Source organism: Ranitomeya imitator, chromosome 5 (assembly GCF_032444005.1).
Source record: "Ranitomeya imitator isolate aRanImi1 chromosome 5, aRanImi1.pri, whole genome shotgun sequence".
Lineage (NCBI taxonomy): Eukaryota > Metazoa > Chordata > Amphibia > Anura > Dendrobatidae > Ranitomeya > Ranitomeya imitator.
In genome coordinates, this window is record NC_091286.1 from 395,957,059 (window position 1) to 395,977,517 (window position 20,459).

Here is a 20,459-nt window from a genome sequence, read left to right on the forward strand (position 1 = left end):
AGGCACTCGGGCATGTCAAGTATTTTGTGCCCTCTAAAAGCACATTTACACAAGTTGCAACAAGCATTCCTAGGAACATTTGTTTCCCGATTATTAACGTTTTAAAGAGGCCACCAACCACCGAATGAACAAGTAAAATCTATCATCAGGCTAAATAATTTTTAAAATTGCTGAAAATCCAGCATTCTCAGGCCTCATACACATTGGGAATGTTTCACACATCAGTGTTTCCGGTACGTGTGATGACAGTTTTCCGGTATGTGTGATGACAGTGTTCCGCTATGTGTGATGACAGTTGTCATATGCTCTAGAGACACTAACACACAGACGCCAATTATAATCTATGGGTCTTTGCACATGTCCGTGTGACCCACACATCGACATGTCTATTTTTCCAGGCAGCACGAACGTCAACACATCCAGCATACATTCACAAGGATGACATAATGTGTGACATCCACGTGCCCTCCATATGGCACATAGTAACATAGTAACATAGTTATTAAGGTTGAAGGAAGACTTTAAGTCATACCGGAATAGAATGCAAAATAGAAATTACAGATGTTTAGGTGTTAGATGTGCAAAGATATAGAGATGGCAAGATAAATATCCATGAGATACTGTATATAATTAGTGTCTTATATGTGTAGTTTACTGTACTTGCTAATAAATAAATGCATGAAAAAAACGACGTAGGGTCCGCCCATTTTTGATAACCAGCAAAAGAAAACCTAAAATGTTGCCATGCAGGCTAGGTGTAATCCACGTTCCCCGGTGTCTGTGAATAGCAGTAAAGTGATCGCTAGTGAGGGCAAGCTGGAAGGACATAGATACCAGTAATGCTATCACTAGGGAGCGCCATGCTGACCATGCTGTACATATGTTTTGAATGGGGCATAATTTGTACTAGGTTTAATTTACAAAAGCATTTCTTTACATGATTTCTACAGCATTACCTATATATTCTATGGTGGCACAACCCCTTTAAGTAGTTATTACATTTTAATGATATTTTTTATTTAAATCTGTTATGTTATGCTTGATATTATTATGGGCATCGATTTATATTTTATGACGTCATTCAATGCTCCTAAAATGACTTTTCAGTTACTTAAAATGCATAGGGTTATTTAAGAATAATTTTAAGAGATACAAAAAAGCTATAATCCTGAAGGAAACTGCCTTTCCACTTAGATAATGACAGTGAGTCTAGCTTTCCTAAACTTGGCAAACAGTTCTACTAGGGGAAGCTCCATGCACTAGATATATTATTATAGCATCCATTATTATGTGCCCATTCAAATGAGTGTTGGCTGTGTAATACAGATTCTTATATCTTACACTGAAAAGGTTTAACACGTTTAATGGATAATGTTTAGTTTCAAATAAATAGCTGTATAACCTTAAGGGATATATGTGCTTTACAACACCATTCCTCGGTCAATGATTTACAAAAGTAGTTGAAAACAATGTATATAAAATAAAATGTATATAAATGTATAATATTTGCATTGGTTTACCAGTAATTTAAAAATAAGAATCTTTGTCAGAATTTAGATAATGGTATACAAATAAGTCTTATTTAAGAAAGCAAAACTGTTCTCCATATTTCTTTGCTTTTCTACATCCTTACCTGGTCTTGCCTGGACAAGTACCGGCTCTGAAATGTCAGATGCTTTACCGATGCCTGATGCATTCACAGCACGGATTTGGAAAACATATGTTTTGCCTTCTTCCAGTCCCTTGACCTTCACATCAAAATAAAAACATGACATTTGAATCAATATGATAGAAAAGATTTACTAACTTCAAAATGTTATCAACAATTATAGTCAGGCCTCATCTGTTACCTAAAGTGTCCTTGTTGGTGACTCGTATAATGCTTATTGAAAGTCAGGAATAAATTATGATATATGTGACAAATGCAACATGCATGTTCATTTCAATAATATTTTGTGTGGCTAGTTATTTATACATTGTTTATTACTGCAAAGACTGATCTGAATTTGTACCTTTAGGTAACGGCTGGCTGTTGCAGTCTCATTCACTCTTTTCCATTGTTCTCCATCAATTTCTCTGTATTCTACAAGATAGCCCATAACAGGGCTAGTCCCAGAGTAAATAGGTTCCTTCCAGAGTATGACCAGGGATGTATTCCTGACCTCACAGAATGTAAGGTCATATGCTGGTCCTAATTAAAAAAAAATATATATATATTTTATTGTTCAGTCAATAATGTGATTTATAAGGAAAAGTGAGGGTCAGCTCTATAAGGGAAATAGCTTGTGAGCAAGGGAGGAAAGGAACATTGGGTTGTTTTATTTAAGTACTTTAATCAGAAATAAAGGGAATCAGAAATGGCAAGATACAATAGTGGTATGCAAAATAAATAACAAGATGTGATAGTGGTTTGTAGAAGAAATAAGATACCATAGTAGCTTGTAGAACAAATAAGATGCAATAGTGGCATGTAGAAGAAATAATACGATTTAATAGTGGTATGTAGATTAAATAAGATACCATGGTGGTATGTAGAAGAAAAAATAAGATTTAATAGTGGTATGTAGAAAAAATAAGATACAATAGTGGTATGTGAAAGAAATAATAAGATACAATATTTTATGTAGAACAAATAAGATACAATAGTGGTATATAGAAGAAATAATAAGATACAATAGTGGTATGTAGAAGATAAAATAAGATACAATAGTGGTATGTAGAAGATAAAATAAGATACAATAGTGGTATGTAGAAGATAAAATAAGATACAATAGTGGTATGTAGAAGAAATAAGATACTATGGTGATATGCAGAATAAATAACAAGACGCAATAGTGGTGTGTAGAAGAAATACAATAAAATGGTGTGTAGAAAAATAGTCAGCTCACCCTGCTAGTATGTGGTCCGCATGGCCAGCATCAAAACCAGCAAAATTCAGAAGAAAAATTTGCCCACATCCCAAATAAGGTAAAATCAAGATCTTTATTATATCTTGTTAAAATAGCAATGAGCAGAAAGAGGACAAATACACTGCTCCAAAAAATAAAGGGAACACTAAAATCCCACATCCTAGATATCATTGAATGAAATATTCCAGTTGTAAATCTTTATTCATTACATAGTGGAATGTGTTGAGAACAATAAAACCTAAAAATGATCAACGTAAATCACAACTAATATCCCACGAAGGTCTGGAGTTGGAATGATGCTCAAAATCAAAGTGGAAAATGAAGTTACAGGCTTATCTAACTTCAGTGGAAATGCCTCAAGACAAGGAAATGCTGCTCAGTAGTGTGTGTGGCCTTCATGTGCCTGTATGACTTCCCTACAATGCCTTGGCATGCTCCTGCTGAGGCAACAGATGGTCTCCTGAGGGATCTCCTCCAAACCTGGACTAAAGCATCCGCCAACTCCTGGACAGTCTGTGGTGCAACGTGACGGTAGATGGTGCAAGACATGATGTCCCAGATTTGTTCAATCGGATTCAGGTCTGGGGAACGGGCGGGCCAGTCCATAGCTTCAATGCCTTCAACTTTCAGGAACTGCTGACACACTCCAGCCACATGAGGTCTGGCATTCTCCTGCATTCGGAGGAACCCAGGGCCAACTGCACCAGCATATGGTCTCATAAGGGGTCTGAGGATCTCATCTTGGTACTTAATGGCAATCAGGCTACCTCTTGCGAGCACATGGAGGGCTGTGCGGCCCTCCAAAGAAATGCAACCCCACATCATTACTGACCCACTGTCAAACCGATGATGCTGAAGGATGTTGCAGACAGCAGATCGCTCTCCACAGTGTCTCCAGACTCTGTCACGTCTGTCACATGTGCTTCAATTTGAACCTACTTTCATCTGTGAAGAGCACAGAGTGCCAGTGGTGAATTTGCCAATCCTGGTGTTCTGTGGCAAATGCCAAGCATCCTGCACGGTGTTGGGCTGTGAGCACAACCCCCAACTGTGGACGTTAGGCACTCAGACCATCCTCATGGATTCGATTTCTAACCATTTGTGCAGACACATGCACATTTGTGGCCTGCTGGAGGTCATTTTGCAGGGCTCTGGCAGTGCTCCTCCTGTTCCTCCTTGCACAAAGGTTGAGGTAGTAGTCCTGCTGGGTTCTTATCCTATGGCCCTCTCATGTCTGCTGGTGTACTGACCTGTCTCCTGGTAGCGTCTCAAGCCTCTGGACACTACGCTGACAGACACAGCAAACCTTCTTGCCATAGCTCGCATTGATGTGTCATCCTGGATGAGCTGCATACCTGAACCACTTGTGTGGATTGTAGAGTCCATCTCATACTACCACGAGTGTGAAAGCACAACCAACATTCAAAAGTGACCAAAACATCAGCCAGAAAGCATCGGTATTGAGATGTGATCTGTGGTCCCCACATGCAGAACCACTCCTTTATTGAGTGTGTCTTGATAATTGCCAATAATTTCCATCTGTTGTCTATTCCATTTGCAGAACAACATGTGAAATTGATTGTCAAACAGTGCTGCTTCCTAAGTGGACAGTTTGATTTCACAGAAGTTTGATTTAACCCCTTAGTGACAGAGCCAATTTGGTACTTAATGACCAAGCCAATTTTTGCAATTCTGACCACTGTCACTTTAAGAGGTTATAACTCTGGAACGCTTCAACGGATCCCGCTGATTCTGAGATTGTTTTATCGAGACATATTGTACTCATGTTAGTGGTAACATTTCTTCGATATTACTTGCGATTATTTATGAAAAAAACAGAAATATGGCAAAAATTTTTAACATTTTGCAATTTTCAAACTTTGTATTTTTATGCCCTTAAATCAGAGAGATATATCACAAAAAATAGTTAATAAATAACATTTCCCACATGTCTACTTTACATCAGCACAATTTTGGAAACAAAATTTTTTTTTGTTAGGGAGTTATAAGGGTTAAAAGTTGACCAGCAATTTCTCATTTTTACAACACCATTTTTTTTTAGGGACCACATCACATTTGAAGTCATTTTGAGGGGTCTATATGATAGAAAATAATGAAGTGTGACACCGTTCTAAAAACTACACCCCTCAAGGTTCTCAAAACCACATTCAAGAAGTTTATTAACCCTTTACGTGCTTCACAGGAACTGAAACAATGTGGAAGGAAAAAATGAACATTTAACTTTTTTTTGAAAACATCTTAATTCAGAACCATTTTTTTTATTTTCACAAGTGTAAAAACAGAAATTTAAGCATAAATTTTGTTATGCAATTTCTCCTGAATACGCCAATACCCCATATGTGGGGGTAAACCACTTTTTGGGCGCACCGCAGAACTTAGAAGTGAAGGACCGCCGTTTGACTTTTTCAATGCAGAATTGGCTGGAATTGAGATCGGACGCCATGTCACGTTTAGAGAGCCCCTGATGTGCCTAAACAGTGGAAACTCCCCACAAGTGACACCATTTTGGAAAATAGACCCCTTAAGGAACTTATCTAGATGTGTGGTGAGCACTTTGAACCCCCAAGTGCTTCACAGAAGTTTATAACGTATGATCTTTTTGCCCACAAATTTTTATTTTCACAAGGGTAACAGGAGAAATTAGACCACAAAAGTTGTTGTGCAATTTCTCCTGAGTACGCTGATACCCAATATGTGGGGGTAAACCACTGTTAGGGCGCACCGCAGAGCTTGGAAGAGAAAGAGTGCCGTTTTACTTCAATGTAGAATTGGCTGGAATTGAGATTGGACGCCATGTCGCGTTTGGAGAGCCCCTGATGTGCCTAAACAGTAGAAATCCCCCACAAGTGACCCCATTTTGGAAACTAGACCCCTTAAGGAACTTATCTAGATGTGTGGTGAGAACTTTGAATGCCCAAGTGCTTCACAGAAGATTAGAATGCAGAGTCGTGAAAATAAAAAAAAAATTTTTTTTCACAAAAAAGATATTGTAGCCCCCAAGTTTTTATTTTCACAAGGGTAACAGGAGAAATTGGACCACTAAAGTTGTTGTCCAATTTATCCTGAGTGTGCTGATGCCCCATATGTGGGGGTAAACCACTGTTTGGGCGCACAGCAGAGCTCGGAAGGGAAGGAGCGCCGTTTTGGAATGCAGACTTAGATAGAATGGTCTGTGGGCGTTATGTTGTGTTTGCAGAGCCCCTGATGTACCTAAACAGTAATAACCCCCCACAAGTGACCCCGTTTTGGAAACTAGACCCCCCAATGAACTTATCTAGATGTGTGGTGAGAACTTTGAATGCCCAAGTGCTTCACAGAAGATTAGAATGCAGAGTCGTGAAAATAAAAAAAAAAAATTTTTTCACAAAAAAGATATTGTAGCCCCCAAGTTTTTATTTTCACAAGGGTAACAGGAGAAATTGGACCACTAAAGTTGTTGTCCAATTTATCCTGAGTGTGCTGATGCCCCATATGTGGGGGTAAACCACTGTTTGGGCGCACAGCAGAGCTCGGAAGGGAGGGAGCACCATTTGACTTTTTGAGCGCAAAATTGGCTGTCGTGTTTGGAGACCCCCTGATGTACCTAAACAGTGGAAACCCCCGAATTCTAGCTCCAACCCTAACCCCAACACACCCCTAACCCTAATCCCAACCTGATCCATAATCCTAATCACTAACCCTAACCATAATCACAACCCTTACCCCAAAACAACCCTAATGTCAACCCTAACCATAACCCTAATCAAAACCCTAAATCCAACACACCCCTAATCCTAATCTCAACCCTAACCTCAAACCTAACCCTAATCCCAATACACCCCTAATCACAACCCTAACCTTAACCCTAATCCCAAACCTAACCCTAATCCCAAGCGTAACCCTAATGTCAACCCTAACCCTAATACCAACCCTAATCCAAACCCTAACCCTAATCCCAACTCTAACCCTAACTTTAGCCCCAACCATAGCCCTAACTTTACCCCCAACCCTAACCCTAGCCCTAAGGCTACTTTCACACTTGCATCATTTGGCATCCGTTGCAATCCGTCCTTTTGGACAAGAAACGGATCCTGCAAATGTGCCCGCAGGATGCGTTTTTTGCCCATAGACTTGTATTGCCGACGGATCGTGACGGATGGCCACACGTCGCGTCCATCGTGCACTGGATCAGTTGTGTTTTGGCGGACTGTCGGCACAAAAAAACGTTCAATGAAACGTTTTTTTGTACGTCGCATCCGCCATTTCTGACCGCGCATGCGTGGCCATAACTCCGCCCCCTCCTCCCCAGGACATAGATTGGGCAGCGGATGCGTTGAAAAACTACAGCTGCTGCCCACGTTGTGCACAATTTTCACAACGTGCGTCGGTATGTCGGGCCGATGCATTGCGACGGCCCCGTACCGACGTAAGTGTGAAAGAAGCCTAACCCTAAATTTAGCCCCAACCCTAACCCTAAATTTAGCCCCATCCCTAACCCTAGCCCTAACCCTAACCCTAGCCTTAACCCTAACCCTAGCCCTAACCCTAGCCCTAACCCTAGCCCTAACCCTAACCCTAGCCCTAACTCTAGCCCTAACCCTAACCCTAACCCTAACCCTAGCCCTAACCCTAACCCTAGCCCTAACCCTAGCCATAACCCTAACCCTAACCCTAGCCCTAACCCTAACCCTAGCCCTAACCCTAGCCCTAACCCTAGCCCTAACCCTAACCCTAGCCCTAACCCTAACCCTAATTTTAGCCCCAACTGCTGTTCTCCTGCCAGCCAGCAGATGGAGACAGATGGCGGGCGCACTGCGCATGCGCCCACCATTTTCTTTTGCCGGCGGCCAGGAGGAGCAGCAGGAGGATCCAGGGACACAGGTGAGTATGATAGGGTCCCCAAATCCCCCTATTTCTCTGTCCTCTGATGTGCGATCACATCAGAGGACAGAGAATTACACTTTACTTTTTTTTTTTTTGTTGCGATCGCCGGTAAACAGTTAATTACCGGCGATCGCAAAACAGGGGTCGGTAAAACCGACCCCGATCATGCTCTTTGGGGTCTCGGCTACCCCCGGCAGCTGAGACCCCAAAGATTCTCGCGGGGCCGGCCGGCGGGCGCACTGCACATGCGCCCGCCATTTTCAAGATGGCGGCGCCTACCGGGAGCCACGAGGAGCATCGGGGGAGATAGGTAAGTATTGGGGGGCTACCTGGGACCCCTTTTCTCTGTCCTCTGATGTGCGATCACATCGGAGGACAGAGAAATTTTAAAAAATCGTGTTTTTTTTTTTTGCGGGATCGGTAAAAAAAACCCCGAATCATGTTCTCTGGGTTCTCGGCTACCCCCGGCAGCCGAGACCCTGGAGGAAATCCGACTCTGGGGGGCGCTATTTACTTTTTCCACAGCGCCGTAAATTAACGGTGCTGTGGTTTAAGTACCCTTAGCGGCCGCCGTTAAAAGGCATATCGGCGGCCGCCATTAAAAGGCATATCGGCGGTCGCTAAGGGGTTAATTGGAGTTATATTCTGTTGTTTAAGTGTTCCCTTTATTTCTTTGAGTAGTGTATAACTATCTGGGACACTACCGTATTATCAAATTTTAGAAGAAATAGTGGTATCTAGAAGGAATAACAAAATACAATAGTGGTGTGTAGAAGAAAAAAGTGAAATGTAGAAGAAATAACAAGATACAATTCTCATGTCTAGAAGAAATAATGAGACACAACAATGGTGTGCAGAAAAAAACCAAGATATAATAGTGGCATGTAGAAGAAATAACAAAATACAATTGTGGTATGTAGAAGAAATAAGAAGACATAATAGTGGTGTGTAGAATAAATAAAAGAAAAGAGTGGTGTAGAAAATATTACAAGATACAATAGTGGCATTTAGAGGAAATAAAATAAAGTAATGGTGTGTAGAAGAAATAGTGGCATGTATAAGAAATTAGATAAATAGTGGTATGTAGCAGATGCAACAAGATACAATAGTGTTATGTTCAAGAAAGATAAACATACAACAGTGGTATAGGGGAAAAAACAAGATACATTAGTGGTGAATAAAAGAAATAAGAAATATTAGAGGTATGGAGAAGAGATAGTGGTGTTAGGTCTCGAGTTGCCGCTTCTCCACAGGGGGAATCTCGAGCCATCTCCGCTGCGGTCTCCCATTCTTATCCAGCCGCAGTGGAGTCTGCTCAGCATGGACGTCGGTCCCAGCGTCTTGCTCAGTCTCACTCTGTACAGAGAGTTACTGCTGCTTCTTCAGCTTCTGCCATTAAAGCCAGTGCTGGTCAGCAGCGAGCGGACTTCTCTGGGACTAAGTCCTTGTCTGCACACACTGAGCATGCCCAGGGCACGATCTCCCGTTGGAGATCGAGGGTCATGTGCTCAGGCTCTGCAGCACATTCCATTGGTCCTCTTGGCAGGTCTTGGAAGGGCAAAGTTTCTGTGGCCACTTCCTGTGCTGCAACTATATAAACTGCGCATGACCGCACGGCCATGCGCTAGTGTACAATTGTTAATGTGTGTATGTTGTGAGTGCAAGTCGTCCTTGGATACCCCTACCCTATTGAATGTCTGTTCACGGAAGGTGTATGGTTGCTATCTAGCGCCCGACTTATCCTACAGCACGAATCACACATTACAGCGTCCAGTTGCTGTGACCGCCAGTACGGCGCCGTGCACTTCCTCTGTGCTTTCCTTACCCAAGCCTGGGTGGTTAGTGGCGTTCGTCAGTGCGGCACCGCATGCACTCTTGTGCCTTAATATTGTTATTTGGTTTCCTTACACACCCAGTTGCGGTGTTGTGCCAGCAAGGGTCTAATCGGACTTCAATCCTGGTTGGGGTTGAGTTCGCTGACTACTTGCTCGCGCTCTATGTGCGGTACCGCGGTCCTGTGACGCAACAGGATCGCTTCCTTCACGCTGGGTGAAGTTTAACCCACGTGTGTATACTTATGAGTACCGCCATATAGTCCGTCATTACTTGGCAGCAGGTTCCATCTCTGCACGGTGGACCCTGGGCTGCGAACGCACCATACTCTATCTGTCTTATTATTTGGTGTGTTCCGCTAGCCCTAACATTACACTAGCGCCAGGGTCTGGCTAGTAATGACGGACAAACAGCAATCCTTGCGGTATATCCAGCAGCTGGAGGGTAGGTTGGCGGCTCTTGAGAGCGCAACCTCAGCTGTGGATGTTACCGCAGTTGCTGTACAGGCTGCTAGCGTGGCTGCAGCAACCCTGTCCATTGCCACCCCTGCTCCGACATTTTCTCGCCTCCCGCTGCCAGAAAAATTTTCTGGTGATAGCAAATTTTGTAGGGGATTTGTGAGTCAGTGCTCTATTCACCTCGAGCTCCTGGCTGCACGTTTTCCCACAGAGCGGGCTAAGGTGGGATTTATAGTGTCTCTCTTGTCGGACAGGGCATTGGAATGGGCTACGCCGCTGTGGGAGCGTGGCGATCATGTGGTGCAGAGTGCTCTGCTGTTTCTGAGCACTCTGAAACAGGTCTTTTTAGGACCTCAAGTCACCCATGATACGGCGCTCCAACTGCTGGCATTAACTCAGGGTGAGTCCTTGGTCAGTCATTTTGCCGTCCAATTCCGCACTTTAGCTTCTGAGCTGGATTGGTCGGATAAAGCTCTTATCCCCATATTTTGGAGGGGCCTGGCTGACCACGTTAAGGACGCTCTGGCCACTAGGGAGATTCCTGCCACACTGGAGGAGTTAATAACTGTCTCCACTCGAATTGACCTCCGTTTTAACGAGCGGAAGTTAGAGCGAGCCCAGTGTAGGCAGAGGTTTCGGCTGGCTCCTACCTTCGCCAAACCTCTGGAATCTCCGGTCCTGGTTCCTGAGTCACATGAGGCCAGGGAAGTGTCACAAGCGGGATCTAAGTCCCGGACCGCTTGTGCACTCAAGGTCTGTCATGTTTGCCAGCAGTCAGGACATCTAGCCACCAGATGTTCTCAGCGGTCGAGGAAACGTCAGCGTCTAGTGGTAGTAGGTGGAGGTACACTAGACACGGCGACGTTTGCCTCTAAATTGTCCTTTAAGGGGACAATTACTATAGGCTCATTCTCCCACTCGGTAGAGCTCTGCGTGGATTCTGGGGCGGAGGGCAATTTTATGTCTTCTGCCTTCGCCCAACGTCACTCAATACCCCTGGTTATGCTAGCTCAACCAGTAACGCTACTGCCCTCACAGATAACACACCAGACCATCCCTTTTACTCTGTCCATGTCGCCATCTCATCAGGAGATTATATCTCTGCTCGTCATTCCTGAGGGAATTGATGAGGTCCTGTTGGGAATACCTTGGCTACGGTACCACTCTCCTCATATCGAGTGGTCCTCTGGCAGAATCCTGGGATGGGGCGAATCTTGTGGGGGTAAATGTCAGAGGGAGTGCGTTCAGGTTGCTACTACAGAGGTACCCGCAGATCTTTCCTCTCTCCCCAAGCAGTATTGGTCTTATGCAGACGTGTTCTCCAAAAAGGCGGCGGAGATCCTTCCGCCCCATCGCCCCTATGACTGTCCTATTGATCTCTTGCCTGGTGCTGAGCCTCCCCGGGGTCGAGTCTATCCGCTATCTCTCCCGGAGACGGAGGCAATGTCACAGTACATCCAGGAAAATCTGGCAAGAGGATTCATTAGGAAGTCAGTGTCACCTGCTGGGGCAGGGTTCTTCTTCGTGCAGAAGAAGAATGGGGAATTGCATCCATGCATAGACTACAGGGGTCTTAATGCCATCACCGTTAAAAATAAGTATCCTTTGCCCTTGATATCTGAGCTCTTCGATAGGCTTCGGGGAGCAAGGGTATTTACTAAACTAGATCTGCGGGGTGCTTACAACCTGATTCGCATCCGTGAGGGGGACGAATGGAAGACGGCTTTTAACACCAGGGATGGGCACTATGAATATCTGGTGATGCCCTTCGGGCTCTGTAATGCCCCAGCCGTTTTCCAAGACTTTGTGAACGATATCTTCTGGGATATGCTTTCCACCTCGGTCGTAGTCTATCTGGATGATATTCTCATCTACTCTCCAGATATTGACTCCCACCGGAGAGATGTTTGCAAAGTCTTCGACCTCCTACGGGCAAACTCCCTCTATGCCAAGTTGGAGAAGTGTATGTTTGAGCAGGAGTCCTTACCTTTCCTAGGCTACATCATCTCTGCCCAGGGATTGGCTATGGATCCTGCCAAACTACAGGCTGTGATGGACTGGCAGGAACCCCATTCTCTTAAAGCGGTGCAGCGCTTTATGGGGTTCATTAATTATTATCGCCAGTTCATTCCGCACTTCTCAACTTTGGTAGCTCCCTTGGTTGCCCTCACCAAGAAGGGGGCGAATCCCAAATTGCGGTCTGAGGAGGTCTCCAAGGCCTTTAACTCTATAAAGTCACACTTCGCTAGCGCTCCCATCCTACATCGCCCCGATGTTGATAAGCCATTTATCATGGAGGTGGATGCCTCTTCTGTTGGTGCTGGAGCAGTCCTCTTCCAAAAGGATGCTCAAGGTCGGAAGCATCCTTGCTTCTTTTTCTCCAAGACCTTCTCACCAGCAGAGAGGAATTATTCCATCAGGGACAGGGAGTTGCTAGCCATGAAGTTGGCTTTCTCGGAGTGGAGACATCTCTTGGAGGGAGCACGTTTTCCCTTCCAAGTCTTCACAGACCATAAAAATTTGGTGTACCTGCAGACAGCCCAGCGGTTGAATTCTCGCCAGGCCAGATGGTCCTTATTCTTCTCCCGGTTTCATTTCACCCTCCATTTTCTTTCTGGGGAGAAGAACATTCGGGCCTACGCTCTCTCTCGCTCCGTTGTGTCATCTGCGGAGGAGGAGGAGCCTCGGCTTATTGTCCCCACCGAGAGCTTGAGAACTGTGGCCCCGGTTTCGCTAGAGTCTGTGCCCCCGGGCAAGACTTTTGTTCCATCCAGTTTGCGACCGGAGGTTCTCTCTTGGGCACACTCGTCCAGGGTGGGTGGACATTTTGGTACCAAAAGGACATCTGAGTTACTGGCGAGGACATACTGGTGGCCGCATATGGCTCGTGATGTCGCAGAGTATGTTCGGTCGTGTGTCTCTTGCGCCAAGAACAAGACTCCTCGGCAACGGCCAGCTGGTTTGCTTTATCCTCTGCCGGTGGCGGACAGGCCCTGGGAGATGGTCGGGATGGACTTTGTGGTGGGCTTACCCAAGTCTCGTAACTGCACCATTATCTGGGTGATCACCGACCATTTTTCCAAAATGGTGCACTTGGTGCCTCTTCCACGGCTACCTTCTGCACGGGCGTTGGCTGTCTTGTTCGTCAAGCATATCTTTCGCCTACACGGTATGCCAGACAAGATTGTTAGTGACCGGGGTCCCCAGTTTGCGTCTCGATTCTGGAGAGAGCTTTGTCGTCTACTCAGTATTGAGTTGAATCTATCTTCGGCATATCATCCCGAGACGAATGGGTTGGTAGAGAGGGCCAACCAGACCTTGGTCACATATTTACGACATTTTGTTTCTGCCAGGCAGGATGACTGGGCATCCTTGCTACCGTGGGCAGAGTTTGCACTTAACAATGCCGTAGCCGACTCCACCGGTCAGACTCCATTCCTCCTAAATTACGGCCAGCATCCACGTGTCCCTGTGCCCATGCCTGTGTCTTCTGCTGACTCCAGGGTGGCAGACTGGGCTGTGGAGGCACGGGACATTTGGGACCGCACGCAGGATGCCATTCGGGCCTCCAAGGAGAGAATGAGGTCCTCCGCCGATGTTCATCGGCGCCCCGCTCCGACCTTTGCTCCTGGCGACTTGGTGTGGCTCTCCGCCCGTAACATCAGGCTGCGAGTTGAGTCCACTAAGTTTGCTCCTCGCTACTTGGGTCCCTTCAAGGTTCTCGAACGGGTTAATCCTGTGGTCTACCGTTTGGCTCTTCCTCCACGCTTGGGTATCACCGACACCTTTCATGTGTCCCTCTTGAAACCCGTATACATGTCCCGGTTTTCCGAGTCATCTGCCGGGACATCGGGTTCGTCTACGGACGATTACGAGGTGAACGCTATTTTGGGGTGCAAGGTGGTACGCGGCAAAAAGTTCTATCTGGTGGATTGGAAGGGTTATGGCCCAGAGGACAGGTCATGGGAGCCTGCGGAAAACATTCGTGCCCCACAGCTCATTGCTGCCTTCGAGCGTAGCGAGGCCCAAGGAGGGGGGGTAATGTTAGGTCTCGAGTTCCCGCTTCTGCACAGGGGGAATCTCGAGCCATCTCCGCTGCGGTCTCCCATTCTTATCCAGCCGCAGTGGAGTCTGCTCAGCATGGACGTCGGTCCCAGCGTCTTGCTCAGTCTCACTCTGTACAGAGAGTTACTGCTGCTTCTTCAGCTTCTGCCATTAAAGCCAGTGCTGGTCAGCAGCGAGCGGACTTCTCTGGGACTAAGTCCTTGTCTGCACACACTGAGCATGCCCGGGGCAAGATCTCCCGTTGGAGATCGAGGGTCATGTGCTCAGGCTCTGCAGCACATTCCATTGGTCCTCTTGGCAGGTCTTGGAAGGGCAAAGTTTCCGTGGCCAATTCCTGTGCTGCAACTATATAAACTGCGCATGACCGCACGGCCATGCGCTAGTGTACAATTGTTAATGTGTGTATGTTGTGAGTGCAAGTCGTCCTTGGATACCCCTACCCTATTGAATGTCTGTTCGCGGAAGGTGTATGGTTGCTATCTAGCGCCCGACTTATCCTACAGCACGAATCACACATTACAGCGTCCAGTTGCTGTGACCGCCAGTACGGCGCCGTGCACTTCCTCTGTGCTTTCCTTACCCAAGCCTGGGTGGTTAGTGGCGTTCGTCAGTGCGGCACCGCATGCACTCTTGTGCCTTAATATTGTTATTTGGTTTCCTTACACACCCAGTTGCGGTGTTGTGCCAGCAAGGGTCTAATCGGACTTCAATCCTAGTTGGGGTTGAGTTCGCTGACTACTTGCTCGCGCTCTATGTGCGGTACCGCGGTCCTGTGACGCAACAGGATCGCTTCCTTCACGCTGGGTGAAGTTTAACCCACGTGTGTATACTTATGAGTACCGCCATATAGTCCGTCATTACTTGGCAGCAGGTTCCATCTCTGCACGGTGGACCCTGGGCTGCGAACGCACCATACTCTATCTGTCTTATTATTTGGTGTGTTCCGCTAGCCCTAACATTACACTAGCGCCAGGGTCTGGCTAGTAATGACGGACAAACAGCAATCCTTGCGGTATATCCAGCAGCTGGAGGGTAGGTTGGCGGCTCTTGAGAGCGCAACCTCAGCTGTGGATGTTACCGCAGTTGCTGTACAGGCTGCTAGCGTGGCTGCAGCAACCCTGTCCATTGCCACCCCTGCTCCGACATTTTCTCGCCTCCCGCTGCCAGAAAAATTTTCTGGTGATAGCAAATTTTGTAGGGGATTTGTGAGTCAGTGCTCTATTCACCTCGAGCTCCTGGCTGCACGTTTTCCCACAGAGCGGGCTAAGGTGGGATTTATAGTGTCTCTCTTGTCGGACAGGGCATTGGAATGGGCTACGCCGCTGTGGGAGCGTGGCGATCATGTGGTGCAGAGTGCTCCGCTGTTTCTGAGCACTCTGAAACAGGTCTTTTTAGGACCTCAAGTCACCCATGATACGGCGCTCCAACTGCTGGCATTAACTCAGGGTGAGTCCTTGGTCAGTCATTTTGCCGTCCAATTCCGCACTTTAGCTTCTGAGCTGGATTGGTCGGATAAAGCTCTTATCCCCATATTTTGGAGGGGCCTGGCTGACCACGTTAAGGACGCTCTGGCCACTAGGGAGATTCCTGCCACACTGGAGGAGTTAATAACTGTCTCCACTTGAATTGACCTCCGTTTTAACGAGCGGAAGTTAGAGCGAGCCCAGTGTAGGCAGAGGTTTCGGCTGGCTCCTACCTTCGCCAAACCTCTGGAATCTCCGGTCCTGGTTCCTGAGTCACATGAGGCCAGGGAAGTGTCACAAGCGGGATCTAAGTCCCGGACCGCTTGTGCACTCAAGGTCTGTCATGTTTGCCAGCAGTCAGGACATCTAGCCACCAGATGTTCTCAGCGGTCGAGGAAACGTCAGCGTCTAGTGGTAGTAGGTGGAGGTACACTAGACACGGTGACGTTTGCCTCTAAATTGTCCTTTAAGGGGACAATTACTATAGGCTCATTCTCCCACTCGGTAGAGCTCTGCGTGGATTCTGGGGCGGAGGGCAATTTTATGTCTTCTGCCTTCGCCCAACGTCACTCAATACCCCTGGTTATGCTAGCTCAACCAGTAACGGTACTGCCCTCACAGATAACACACCAGACCATCCCTTTTACTCTGTCCATGTCGCCATCTCATCAGGAGATTATATCTCTGCTCGTCATTCCTGAGGGAATTGATGAGGTCCTGTTGGGAATACCTTGGCTACGGTACCACTCTCCTCATATCGAGTGGTCCTCTGGCAGAATCCTGGGATGGGGCGAATCTTGTGGGGGTAAATGTCAGAGGGAGTGCGTTCAGGTTGCTACTACAGAGGTACCCGCAGATCTTTCCTCTCTCCCCAAGCAGTATTGGTCTTATGCAGACGTGTTCTCCAAAAAGGCGGCGGAGATCCTTCCGCCCCATCGCCCCTATGACTGTCCTATTGATCTCTTGCCTGGTGCTGAGCCTCCCCGGGGTCGAGTCTATCCGCTATCTCTCCCGGAGACGGAGGCAATGTCACAGTACATCCAGGAAAATCTGGCAAGAGGATTCATTAGGAAGTCAGTGTCACCTGCTGGGGCAGGGTTCTTCTTCGTGCAGAAGAAGAATGGGGAATTGCATCCATGCATAGACTACAGGGGTCTTAATGCCATCACCGTTAAAAATAAGTATCCTTTGCCCTTGATATCTGAGCTCTTCGATAGGCTTCGGGGAGCAAGGGTATTTACTAAACTAGATCTGCGGGGTGCTTACAACCTGATTCGCATCCATGAGGGGGACGAATGGAAGACGGCTTTTAACACCAGGGATGGGCACTATGAATATCTGGTGATGCCCTTCGGGCTCTGTAATGCCCCAGCCGTTTTCCAAGACTTTGTGAACGATATCTTCTGGGATATGCTTTCCACCTCGGTCGTAGTCTATCTGGATGATATTCTCATCTACTCTCCAGATATTGACTCCCACCGGAGAGATGTTTGCAAAGTCTTCGACCTCCTACGGGCAAACTCCCTCTATGCCAAGTTGGAGAAGTGTATGTTTGAGCAGGAGTCCTTACCTTTCCTAGGCTACATCATCTCTGCCCAGGGATTGGCTATGGATCCTGCCAAACTACAGGCTGTGATGGACTGGCAGGAACCCCATTCTCTTAAAGCGGTGCAGCGCTTTATGGGGTTCATTAATTATTATCGCCAGTTCATTCCGCACTTCTCAACTTTGGTAGCTCCCTTGGTTGCCCTCACCAAGAAGGGGGCGAATCCCAAATTGCGGTCTGAGGAGGTCTCCAAGGCCTTTAACTCTATAAAGTCACACTTCGCTAGCGCTCCCATCCTACATCGCCCCGATGTTGATAAGCCATTTATCATGGAGGTGGATGCCTCTTCTGTTGGTGCTGGAGCAGTCCTCTTCCAAAAGGATGCTCAAGGTCGGAAGCATCCTTGCTTCTTTTTCTCCAAGACCTTCTCACCAGCAGAGAGGAATTATTCCATCGGGGACAGGGAGTTGCTAGCCATGAAGTTGGCTTTCTCGGAGTGGAGACATCTCTTGGAGGGAGCACGTTTTCCCTTCCAAGTCTTCACAGACCATAAAAATTTGGTGTACCTGCAGACAGCCCAGCGGTTGAATTCTCGCCAGGCCAGATGGTCCTTATTCTTCTCCCAGTTTCATTTCACCCTCCATTTTCTTTCTGGGGAGAAGAACATTCGGGCCGACGCTCTCTCTCGCTCCGTTGTGTCATCTGCGGAGGAGGAGGAGCCTCGGCTTATTGTCCCCACCGAGAGCTTGAGAACTGTGGCCCCGGTTTCGCTAGAGTCTGTGCCCCCGGGCAAGACTTTTGTTCCATCCAGTTTGCGACCGGAGGTTCTCTCTTGGGCACACTCGTCCAGGGTGGGTGGACATTTTGGTACCAAAAGGACATCTGAGTTACTGGCGAGGACATACTGGTGGCCGCATATGGCTCGTGATGTCGCAGAGTATGTTCGGTCGTGTGTCTCTTGCGCCAAGAACAAGACTCCTCGGCAACGGCCAGCTGGTTTGCTTTATCCTCTGCCGGTGGCAGACAGGCCCTGGGAGATGGTCGGGATGGACTTTGTGGTGGGCTTACCCAAGTCTCGTAACTGCACCATTATCTGGGTGATCACCGACCATTTTTCCAAAATGGTGCACTTGGTGCCTCTTCCACGGCTACCTTCTGCACGGGCGTTGGCTGTCTTGTTCGTCAAGCATATCTTTCGCCTACACGGTATGCCAGACAAGATTGTTAGTGACCGGGGTCCCCAGTTTGCGTCTCGATTCTGGAGAGAGCTTTGTCGTCTACTCAGTATTGAGTTGAATCTATCTTCGGCATATCATCCCGAGACGAATGGGTTGGTAGAGAGGGCCAACCAGACCTTGGTCACATATTTACGACATTTTGTTTCTGCCAGGCAGGATGACTGGGCATCCTTGCTACCGTGGGCAGAGTTTGCACTTAACAATGCCGTAGCCGACTCCACCGGTCAGACTCCATTCCTCCTAAATTACGGCCAGCATCCACGTGTCCCTGTGCCCATGCCTGTGTCTTCTGCTGACTCCAGGGTGGCAGACTGGGCTGTGGAGGCACGGGACATTTGGGACCGCACGCAGGATGCCATTCGGGCCTCCAAGGAGAGAATGAGGTCCTCCGCCGATGTTCATCGGCGCCCCGCTCCGACCTTTGCTCCTGGCGACTTGGTGTGGCTCTCCGCCCGTAACATCAGGCTGCGAGTTGAGTCCACTAAGTTTGCTCCTCGCTACTTGGGTCCCTTCAAGGTTCTCGAACGGGTTAATCCTGTGGTCTACCGTTTGGCTCTTCCTCCACGCTTGGGTATCACCGACACCTTTCATGTGTCCCTCTTGAAACCCGTATACATGTCCCGGTTTTCCGAGTCATCTGCCGGGACATCGGGTTCGTCTACGGACGATTACGAGGTGAACGCTATTTTGGGGTGCAAGGTGGTACGCGGCAAAAAGTTCTATCTGGTGGATTGGAAGGGTTATGGCCCAGAGGACAGGTCATGGGAGCCTGCGGAAAACATTCGTGCCCCACAGCTCATTGCTGCCTTCGAGCGTAGCGAGGCCCAAGGAGGGGGGGTAATGTTAGGTCTCGAGTTCCCGCTTCTGCACAGGGGGAATCTCGAGCCATCTCCGCTGCGGTCTCCCATTCTTATCCAGCCGCAGTGGAGTCTGCTCAGCATGGACGTCGGTCCCAGCGTCTTGCTCAGTCTCACTCTGTACAGAGAGTTACTGCTGCTTCTTCAGCTTCTGCCATTAAAGCCAGTGCTGGTCAGCAGCGAGCGGACTTCTCTGGGACTAAGTCCTTGTCTGCACACACTGAGCATGCCCGGGGCAAGATCTCCCGTTGGAGATCGAGGGTCATGTGCTCAGGCTCTGCAGCACATTCCATTGGTCCTCTTGGCAGGTCTTGGAAGGGCAAAGTTTCCGTGGCCAATTCCTGTGCTGCAACTATATAAACTGCGCATGACCGCACGGCCATGCGCTAGTGTACAATTGTTAATGTGTGTATGTTGTGAGTGCAAGTCGTCCTTGGATACCCCTACCCTATTGAATGTCTGTTCGCGGAAGGTGTATGGTTGCTATCTAGCGCCCGACTTATCCTACAGCACGAATCACACATTACAGCGTCCAGTTGCTGTGACCGCCAGTACGGCGCCGTGCACTTCCTCTGTGCTTTCCTTACCCAAGCCTGGGTGGTTAGTGGCGTTCGTCAGTGCGGCACCGCATGCACTCTTGTGCCTTAATATTGTTATTTGGTTTCCTTACACACCCAGTTGCGGTGTTGTGCCAGCAAGGGTCTAATCGGACTTCAATCCTAGTTGGGGTTGAGTTCGCTGACTACTTGCTCGCGCTCTATGTGCGGTACCGCGGTCCTGTGACGCAACAGGATCGCTTCATTCACGCTGGGTGAAGTTTAACCCACGTGTGTATACTTATGAGTACCGCCATATAGTCCGTCATTACTTGGCAGCAGGTTCCATCTCTGCACGGTGGACCCCGGGCTGCGAACGCACCATACTCTATCTGTCTTATTATTTGGTGCGTTCCGCTAGCCCTAACAAGTGGTATGTAGAAGATATGCATGAATACCTTAGACTGCGCATGTCCAGAAAATGATGTCACTGCCTCCACCATGCGCATAAAAAACGCAAACGCATGTACACACAGTGTTTTTGTTTGCGTCATGCGCAAGATGATGTGCAGGCATAAGCATGCTTTTGCATGCATTTTGGCATGAGTTTGCGCATGCAGATGATACGCTGTGCACAGAAACATTAAATTGAACCTAGCCTAAGTGAGCA

The 20,459-nt window shown here is 47.6% G+C and overlaps 1 protein-coding gene across 3 annotated transcripts in view; it reads right to left on the reverse strand.

Annotated features, from left to right (window-relative positions):
* MYOM2 (myomesin 2) overlaps nt 1-20,459 on the reverse strand; it is a 253,595-nt gene that overhangs the window by 80,055 nt on the left and 153,081 nt on the right. For all 3 annotated transcript variants that reach the window (XR_011312429.1, XM_069726901.1, XM_069726900.1), the window contains 2 exons: nt 2,013-2,191; nt 1,634-1,748 (listed from right to left, as the gene is read on the reverse strand). Coding sequence is in view for 2 of the 3 variants with exons in the window: in XM_069726901.1 (XP_069583002.1) it covers nt 1,634-1,748; nt 2,013-2,191 (294 nt within the window). In the remaining variant the exon portion in view is untranslated. The remainder of the gene's footprint in view (nt 1-1,633; nt 1,749-2,012; nt 2,192-20,459) is intronic.